This window comes from Triticum aestivum, chromosome 4A (genome assembly GCF_018294505.1).
Source record: "Triticum aestivum cultivar Chinese Spring chromosome 4A, IWGSC CS RefSeq v2.1, whole genome shotgun sequence".
Lineage (NCBI taxonomy): Eukaryota > Viridiplantae > Streptophyta > Magnoliopsida > Poales > Poaceae > Triticum > Triticum aestivum.
The window spans coordinates 625420447-625429343 of record NC_057803.1 but is presented as its reverse complement, the minus strand read 5'-3'; the positions used below and the strand labels follow the sequence as shown (position 1 = coordinate 625429343).

The 8897-nt window shown below is 46.0% G+C and overlaps 1 protein-coding gene and 1 long non-coding RNA gene across 3 annotated transcripts; both read left to right on the top strand.

Annotated features, from left to right (window-relative positions):
• Positions 1-643: 643 nt before the first annotated feature.
• Positions 644-5417, top strand: LOC123087716 (uncharacterized). Of its 2 annotated transcripts, XR_006441493.1 has the most exons (7): positions 644-2287; positions 2414-2631; positions 2728-3104; positions 3196-3488; positions 3570-3825; positions 3908-5136; positions 5216-5417. It is a non-coding gene; the product is annotated as an uncharacterized lncRNA (long non-coding RNA). The 2 variants fall into 2 exon arrangements; XR_006441492.1 differs by lacking the exon at positions 644-2287 and having other exon boundaries at positions 2298-2631.
• Positions 5418-6459: 1042 nt separating this feature from the next.
• On the top strand, positions 6460-8632 carry LOC123084124 (ATP-dependent zinc metalloprotease FTSH 5, mitochondrial-like). The gene is made up of 5 exons (XM_044505892.1): positions 6460-6529; positions 6625-6861; positions 6915-7066; positions 7174-7650; positions 7750-8632. Exons 1-5 carry the CDS (start codon positions 6460-6462, stop codon positions 8527-8529), a joined length of 1716 nt encoding a protein of 571 aa, XP_044361827.1. The 3' UTR covers positions 8530-8632.
• The last annotated feature ends 265 nt before the right edge of the window (positions 8633-8897 follow it).

Sequence of the window (8897 nt, the reverse complement as noted above, 5' to 3'; positions counted from 1 at the left end):
CTATCATGCCATTCGACGTCCCGCAGCCCATAATGATCTTCAGAAGGATCTCAGTAAGGAGTGGTGGGCATGGAATGGACGACAAAGAGCATCATGATTTGTGTGTTCGTTATTGTATTGTTCAACTATTTGTTGTGTTTAATTGCATTATTTGTTGTATTGAACGATAAACTGTTTGTTTGAGTTGTAATAAACAATTGAACTATTTATTTTTATTTGTTTTTGATTTTTTTGCTTTTGTTTTCGAATGCATATGTTGTTTGTGCGCGTCGCGCGCGCTGCATTTTTATGCGCTGCATTTTAGCGCGGCTGCTGGAGCCAGCGCTGCGCGCCGCGCCAAACCAGGCGATGCGCGCGCGGCATATGTGTTTTTTACGCGCGGCGTGACCGGCGCTTGTTGGAGATGCTCTGATGAACTCCTCGATATTACCGGTCGTGATTGTAACTCTGGATAGTTTTGAGTAACACAAGTATTATTCTGTAAAAAGAAAGTGCATTGAAAAGATAGAAGTACACTTTTTTATAGGTAAATTTTAAAGTCAAATGTACGTTATGCACCACACGGAGGGAGTATGTGTGACGTGGAGTATTTGTTGTAGAGAGTTGATATTAGGGTTGTCAATCATCGCCTACAAAAACAAATTTAAGTGTTCATCCGTTCAGAATACTTGTTTCAGACTTTCAGTGATTCAGGCGTCGAGGTGGGGTGTCATCTGGGAAAGAGAACCCAGCGCCATCCCTCTCCCCTCCTCCTCGAGCCCGCCATGCGCACGAGACCAGGTCCATGCCCGCAGCCGAGCCGGCGGAGAGCACGGGCGATGAGCGGAGGGGCACTTTTCGCCGACGGCAGGGAGCCGCCGCCCGGCCGGACCATCCCAGATCCGGCCGCCGCCGATTTGGGGGGAGGCGGCGCGGTGAGGCCCGAACAAGGTGACACTTTCTTCCCCACACAGTTGCCGCAATGTTCGTTTCGAATCGAACCCCTCCGCCGGAATCGAATCTGGGTGGCTAATTTGATGGTTTGAATGTCGGAGTTGGAGTCTATTTGGTTCTAAGATAAGAATCCTTCCCTGAATCCAGTCCGGCCGGAAACCTGCTTGTTCACTTCCGGTCGGTTCTTGGCGGCTCCGATTTCTACTTTACTCCGACTACGACACAGCCATGATCAATCGACGCAGTTATATACTGCAGGTAGGTAGTCCAGTCAGGAGTCACGGGTTTTGTCTTCCCGAACCTATCCTCACGAGAAAATCGTAAACCCGTCCCTGTCTCCATCATCGTGTGCGGGGCTAGTTTTCTGCCTGTCCCCTAAACTCATTGGGTTTCGGGGAACCCACGGGGAACCCACGATAAAACCAAAATATTTAAACAAACATAGTGGTGACAAAGAATAACACTTCAACAACAAAACAAGCACATTTCAGCAGCATAACTTAAGTAAATTTCAACAGAAAACAATAGTAGATGGTTCAACAGCTATATAAGTTCTGAAGTAGAACTAATAGTTCACAAATCACATTAAAGTTGGAATCATCATGACATCTTTCACATCTCCAAGCCTCCAAACGACCATCTTCAAATCTTTCAATGCCAAATCAAAGTGCCGAGTACTACGAAAGATCAAAACTCGCTCAAGCTAAAGTTAAACATGAGAAAAATATGCACAAGTCCAAAAACTTAGTCCTTATTCATTGTCAGCATCTATGAGAATCAAATAAGTAGTAATGAACATCTTATGAAATATTGCAACAAGATAATGATAAACTTTATGATGATATGTAAAGAAAGACACATCTTTATATTTGTTTCTTATCCAATCTTATGAACACATCAAGGCCTCTAAGATTTCGGGGATAAGATGACTACGGTGATAAAAAAAATAATGTAATTTCGCGGGTATTGCCGGGTTTCGGGTTCGGGAACTACCGAAACGGGTGTAAACCCACGAAACGTGTTGGGTTGTGGTTGTATAATGTGCCCAACAACAGCCCCACGGGGATGAAAAGATGCCCATCCCCGTCCCCTAATAGGGTAAAAACCCATGGGGACGTGGGTTTCGGGGCCCATTGCCATCTTGAGTCAGGAGGCAGAGAAAAGCAGAGGGACAGGCCATAGTAGCCGGAAACGGGGAACGATGGACCGTCCCTCGATCCGGATTCATGGTCCCGGAATCAGATTCAAGAACGAGGATCGATTCGGTAAGATTCGATGCGGATTCGGCGTTTCCGCAGTGGGATTGTTGATTCAGATTCGTCGACTCGGCAGTCCTGGTTCGTGAATCGATTGGGTAAGCAAAATGTCAGCCAAATCAATCACCAACTCCTCGTTTTACTCTCTGTCTCGATCTTCTCCACTCCCCCAAAAAACTCCTCGAGTAAGCAAAAGGCTGCTAATAAATTTCATTGGGAAACAGATGATTTATGGATCAACGACACAGCCCAGCCAATTCTTGTATAAGTACTCCCTCGTCCCTCTCCCTCCCAGTCCCAGCCAGTTGCTCCCTGCATCCAGTGACCAGAGGCGCATGCAGCAGCAGAAATTCAGATTCAAAACCAGCGATGCTTCAGAAGACTTGATTGCTCGAGGATCCAAGAGTCCAGTGACATTCAAGCATCCGGTTTTCAGATTCAGGTACACCTAACCTACACCATTCAGTTCATCAGATCTTGCCTTTGAATTACAGTTTTGTGAGTAAGAATGTAATATATGAACCCGTTCATTATTCAGAGATTGCGATGGCGTTTGGGTCGAAACGTAAGTTAGCAGATCGGAGTGACATCCAGGAGGATGACGTTGATGATGTTGATCTCATCAATTCCGATGATGAGCGTAATAGCGCTGATGAACAAGATGAATCTGCCGAGCATGGTACTGCAAAACCTGCTAAATCCCTTCTAGATGAGGTATTTTTTCTTGATGCACCTAAAGGGAAGAACTCTGGTGGACCAAGACCCTGGCGATGCAAACATTGTGATAAGAAGTACACGAGTAGTTATACAAGAATTCATCAGCACTTCTTTGGTGTTGGTCCTGGCAAGACGAAACAAATTGCTCGCTGCTCTGTCGCAAGTGATCGCGTCAAGTATAAGAAAATATATGATAAGGTATATGCACATGCTTTTTATGAGAAAAATTATTCAGACAACACCACAACAATTGGCACCTATATGAATCTTTCCCTGTTTTGATTTACAGTATCACCAACCTAAGAAAGTACAAGCTACAGGCTCGGCGCCTAAAAAGCAATTAGTATAAGCTTTTGCTGGGGTGGAAAGAGATGCAGTGGACATGCAAATAATGTTGTTCCTTTGTGCTAATGGAATTCCCTTTAATGTGTTGAGAAGTCCTCAACACTATGAAATGGTAGCAGCCATCCAGAGAGCACCAAAGGGATACAAACCTCCTGCATATGAGAAGGCTAGGACTACTCTTCTAGATGCATGTAAGAGAAAGGTGGAGAATGATTTGGCTCCGGTTAGACAAACATGGTAAGCCTCAAACATTTAGCATTTGTAATCATCTATTTTTTCTGACGGATGGTGTCTCATGGTGTCTATAACTGTATATAGGTATTCCCATGGTGTCTCTGTTGTTTCTGACGGATGGACAAATATGAAGAACCATCCATTAATCAACGTAATAGCATCGAATAGCTGTGGTTCAATGTTTCTGTACGCAGAAGACTTCTCCGGAGAAGAGAAGACAGGTGAAGCCATTGCACAATTCTTACTGCAAGCCATTGAGGAGATTGGCCCTTCCAATGTCCTTCAGGTCATCACTGATAATGCATCTAATTGCAGAGTTGCGGGTGAAGAAATTGAGAAAGTATGTTTTTCATTGTTTGGTACATTGATTTTAGTTTGAGGATCACGTATATCCAATTGTGTTTCTCTTTTCTATTTGACAGGTGCATAAGCATATATTTTGGTCTCCATGTGTGGTTCACACACTGAATCTAGTATTCAAAGATTTTGCAAAAAAAAGTTTGCTTGGATGGTTGATACATACCAGACTGGGAAAGCAATTGTGAAGTTCTTTAGGAACCACCAGCACTTTCAAGATCTCTTTAGACGCAACTCCAAGTTGGATCTTTTGAAGGTCTCAAAAACAAGATTTACTTCTCATTATATTGTGCTTAAGAGGCTTATGGATGTTCGAGAGGCGCTCACAACTACCATTGTCACAAGAAAGTGGAAGGAACTGGTGAAGGCTTGTGATGTACAAACAAGAGCAGCAGCAAATGCGATTGCCCAAAATATCATTGATGAGACATTTTGGGATGAGATTAAAATCATCCTTGACATGACAAAACCATTATACATGGTAATCAAGTTCAGTGACGGAGAAGGTCCAAAATCTGGTGATATATATGAAAGAATGGACAATATGCTTGGCGAGATGCAAGAAGTCATGACAAGGGAAGATAACCCTCACAAAGATGATTGGTCGAAGGTAAATGAAATTATTCTTTATCGGTGGGGAAAGATGAACTGGCATTTTCATTGCTTAGCGTTTGCTCTTTCTCCTAAGTATTATGATCAAGCCTATCTTGCAAGTCCTGCTCCTGGTGGTGGTCAAAGGAAAGCTCCAAATGATGACAGTGAGGTTATGGAAGGTGTTATAGAGGCTCTAAATAGAATTGCAGAAGATAAAAAAGAGTATGCTCTTTTACGTGAGGAGCTTAACACCTTTATAATGAAGAAAGGTTTGTATGCAATAGACGCCGTTCAGGCTGATGCAGCCACGATGAATGCCACATAATGGTGGTTCAATTATGGCTCACAAACTCCAACTTTAAGTGAGGTGGCAAAGAAAGTCTTGTCTCAGCCAATAAGCAGCTCCTCTGCCGAAAGAAATTGGAGTACCTACTCATTCATACATAATGTAAAGAGAAACAAGCTGAATGCAACGACAGCCGATAAGCTTGTCTTTATTCATGCAAACGAGCGTCTGAAGAGGAGGTTTTCAGAGGGCTACAATTCAGGTCCACATTAGGATGTTGAGCCTGAGAATGATTTGCTGGAGGATTCAAGCTTGAAGCTTGAGCAGCTGCGTTGGGATAGCTTGGAGGATGAAGCAGCTGATGCTGAACCACCACACAAAATTCAGAGGACTTGAAACACTAGGAAGTGTCCGGTACTAAATCTGAACTCTTCAATATATTGACTCCAATCTTTACATTCTATGGTCACTAATAGTTCTCTTTTAATTGAAGGTACATGGCGAGTTAATCTGTTGGTGAAACTTTATTGGTTGGAAACCTGGAAGATGAGTCACTTGGATGCTGCTATTGAAGTGATTGTGTCTGTTACCTTAGTCAATCTGTTTTCTTGTTTGCTACTCTGGTTAAGTCAAGTATTTTGTTAAGTACTCGTGCTGAAATTTTAATTAAATATATCATGTCTTATCATCGTTCATATGGTTGATCCACCGTTGTACCGGGTTCATCATCCCAACTAGTAAAGATTCACGTTCCTCGTACCGGACCGGATTCATCGTACCGGAATTGATTGGATCGTGTTTCCGCTTGACAAAAATCGTTTTAGAGATGTATACCCCTGCTGTACCCTATTTTTTCCAGCCTCCGACTCTCGTCCCCCGTTCCCGTTCCTCGTTCCCACCGTACCGGAAACATGGCAACTATGGGACAGGCATCGTCTCGCTCTCGCCGCCGAGCAACGACAAGGTTTCGAGCGATTCTTTTCGGCGTCCGTCATGGCCCTACGGCTCGCCCAATCCAAGGTCTTCTACTCTACTTCTTCCTTTCCCCGGTGTGACCCTGTTTCTGAATCTGCAGCTGCGAGCGACTGTCTGTCGACGTTTTAGACTCTAGTTTACGGGTTGCCATTTCAGGGCCATGTCGGCTCCCGTAGCTGCTGAATTCAACGTTTGCTTTGCTGAATGCTGCTTAACCCTCGTTGGTTTTTGTGTCACAGGCTGCAATGCATCTGGCAAGGCGTGGACTGGCGCGTGTGATTTGCAACGTGCCGGCTTCTTTCAGGGCAAATGCAGCTACCGGCGCAGGTACCTCTCCGTCGCTCGCACGCTGTTCGGTTTGCTGTGCCCAGTATCCTGTTGTTGATCATACAAACATCTCATTATAATCTACATATGACTTGTTGGTACTTGTTTGATTCTTACGTACCATGGAGCAACTAGTTAAATCTCCTTTCTGTAAACTGATCAGCTCTGCGGATGCTTACTAATCCAGGTAGCATTGTTCGTCGCCTGTACTCTGGTGCCGCTTCTCGTCTCAGAGACCTCAACAGAATGGGCCTGCACTCTGGTGCCGCTTCTTGTCTCACACACCTGAACAGAAGGGGCCTGCACTCTGGCGCCGCTTCTCGTCTCACACACCTGAACAGAAGAGGCCTGCACTCTGGCGCCGCTTCTCGTCTCACAGACCTCAACAGCAGTGATCTAGAAAGAGTTATATACAACTTCGAAAGCCAGCCTTCGATGCATTCCAAACCTTCAGCTCTCTCAGAGTATGTAAAGGCCCTCGTCAGCCTCGAGATGAGAACTCAAGGTAGGTGGCCTCAATTTCTACTTAACCCGAGCATACGATTCACCAATTTTATATGCAATCTGTTTACAACTTGTTTCTGCTAACTGATTTGGCAGGGGTGGAGGGCAGCCAGCTCCTGTCGAAGGATGGTGCTCTGGGCACAGCTACTGCACCGCTCCACATGGTTACAATGGAGAAGGGCAAGATATGGAAACTGCTATGGCCCACCTTCGGGACCATCGCTGCTGCCGGCCTAGCTACTGGCCTTGCGACCTATGGCGGCAAGGCTCTTGGTGACAAGGTGTCTGAGAAGGTAATTGAGGCTGCTGATCAGGGCCTTGTAGTCTTTGCCGGCAAGATTCCGGCTGAGCTCTTGGGCGATACGGTGGTGTCGAAGAAGCTGCAGGTAGTACGTTCAGTGGTCAGAAAACAAAAGTTGGTAATTTTGGCAGTTTGAAAGAGGTAACCTCGACCACCACGAAATTCCGTGATGTAAAGGGGGCTGACGAAGCCAAAGCTGACCTCGAGGACATTGCTCACTACCTACGAGATCCCAAGGTGAGTGTGACTGTGACACTGCCATCATCAACCTTCTTCATGCAGCTCAGCGATCGTTTCTTTCCTCGTGTGGTTAATTAACCCAGTTTCACATGCTTGCTTTGCAGCGTTTCACGAGCCTTGGTGCCAAGCTTCCAAAGGGCGTTCTGCTTTCTGGTCCACCAGGCACAGGGAAGACCATGTTGGCGAGGGCGTTGGCCGGGGAAACTGGCGTCCCGTTCTTCGCGTGCAGCGGCAGCGACTTCGAGGACAAGTATATCGGTGTTGCCTCTAAAAGAGTGAGGGAGCTCTTTAGTGAAGCAAAGAAGCGCTCCCCTTGCATAATATTCATCGATGAAATCGATGCCATTGCTGGTCCTAGAAATACAGAAGATCCAATGTGGATGAGGCATACCCTGAACCAGCTGCTTTCTGAGATGGATGGCTTCAAGCAGAATGACGGGGTCATCGTGATCGCCGCGACCAACTTCAAGGAGTCGCTAGATAAAGCCCTCGTCAGGCCTGGGCGTTTTGACCGTCATGTCCACGTTCCTCTTCCAGATGTCGAGGGCCGACGCCAGATCCTCGAGTCTTATATCTCAAAGGTGACATACTCCGTCTGTCCCCAAAAATATTTGCAATCTATTATAACGTAAGACTTAACTTTAACCTTTTCGATCTGTGTATTTTTCCATTGCATGCAGGTGAAAGCCAAGGGTGTGGATGTGTTGACAATCGCTACAGGGACACCTGGGCTCTCGGGTGCAGACCTTGCAAACATGGTGAATGAGGCCGCCCTCACCGCTGCCAAGGACGGGGCGAAAGCTGTTACGATGCATCACCTAGAGTATGCCAAGGACAGGATCATGATGGGCAGCGAGCGCAAGTCGGCGGTGATACCTGATCATGCCAGGAAGATGACTGCCTACCATGAGGGAGGGCACGCTCTTGTTGCTATCTTCACTGAAGGCGCTGACGCTGTCGAGAAGGCTACCATTGTTCCCAGGGGGGATGCTCTTGGCATGGTGATGCAGCTGCCGGGGGAAGACGCCGAGTTTGAACTCTCGAGGAAGAAGATGCTGGCGACTCTAGATGTCCTGATGGGCGGGCGGGTGGCCGAGGAGCTTATAGCCGGAGAAGGCGGGGTCACCACTGGCCCCTCATCTGATCTAAGCGGGGCGACTCAGCTGGCGACTGACATGGTCACCAAGTATGGCATGGGCAAGCGGGTGGGCTTTGTTACCTACAGCAATGGCGGTGATGCTAGCGGTGGCAAGGCGACGAACATGAGCGGGCGGATGTCAGAACTGGTTGACGAGGAGGTGAAAGAATTACTGGACAATGCTTACAAGAACGCCAAAGCGGTTCTCACGGATCGTAGGAAGGAGCTTGATGCGCTAGCCAACGCCCTCCTGAAGGATGAGACTCTCACTGGTGACCAGATCAAGAAACTAGTAACAGGAGGTGGAAGTAAATGGTTTTGACAATAGTCCTTTGACAGCGAAGAGATTGAACAGACAGTTTGGTCATGTCTCTTCTTTTTGGTTCATTATTATAGCTGCATACACACAAGTGTAAAGAAGATGTACGAGCAGAATTTAATTGATCTTTCCTAGAATACTCTGAATTTTGTTTCTCAGGTCATAGACGTGTAATCCAACTTTTGCATATTATGTTCTGAATAAGTAAATACTTGTGCTTTGGAACTTAAACATGAACTGAATAGGGTTTCTGTGACTGAGCACAAGAAGGATGTGTATAAATGCAATTTTCACAGCCCTGGCTATTGTTCTGCTTTAAACGAGCTTATTAATTGCAGTCACATCAACTAAGTAATGTTTGAGAATGTTGA

What these genes read in the sequence shown, in the direction of transcription:
- LOC123084124 (XM_044505892.1), top strand. Translation starts at nt 6,460, where the DNA reads ATGCATTCCAAACCTTCAGCTCTCTCAGAGTATGTAAAGGCCCTCGTC. An exon ending in GGGCCTTGTAGTCTTTGCCG is followed by an intron (nt 6,862 to 6,914) that starts GCAAGATTCCGG and finishes AAGAAGCTGCAG; the next exon opens with GTAGTACGTTCAGTGGTCAG. An exon ending in TCGAGTCTTATATCTCAAAG is followed by an intron (nt 7,651 to 7,749) that starts GTGACATACTCC and finishes CATTGCATGCAG; the next exon opens with GTGAAAGCCAAGGGTGTGGA.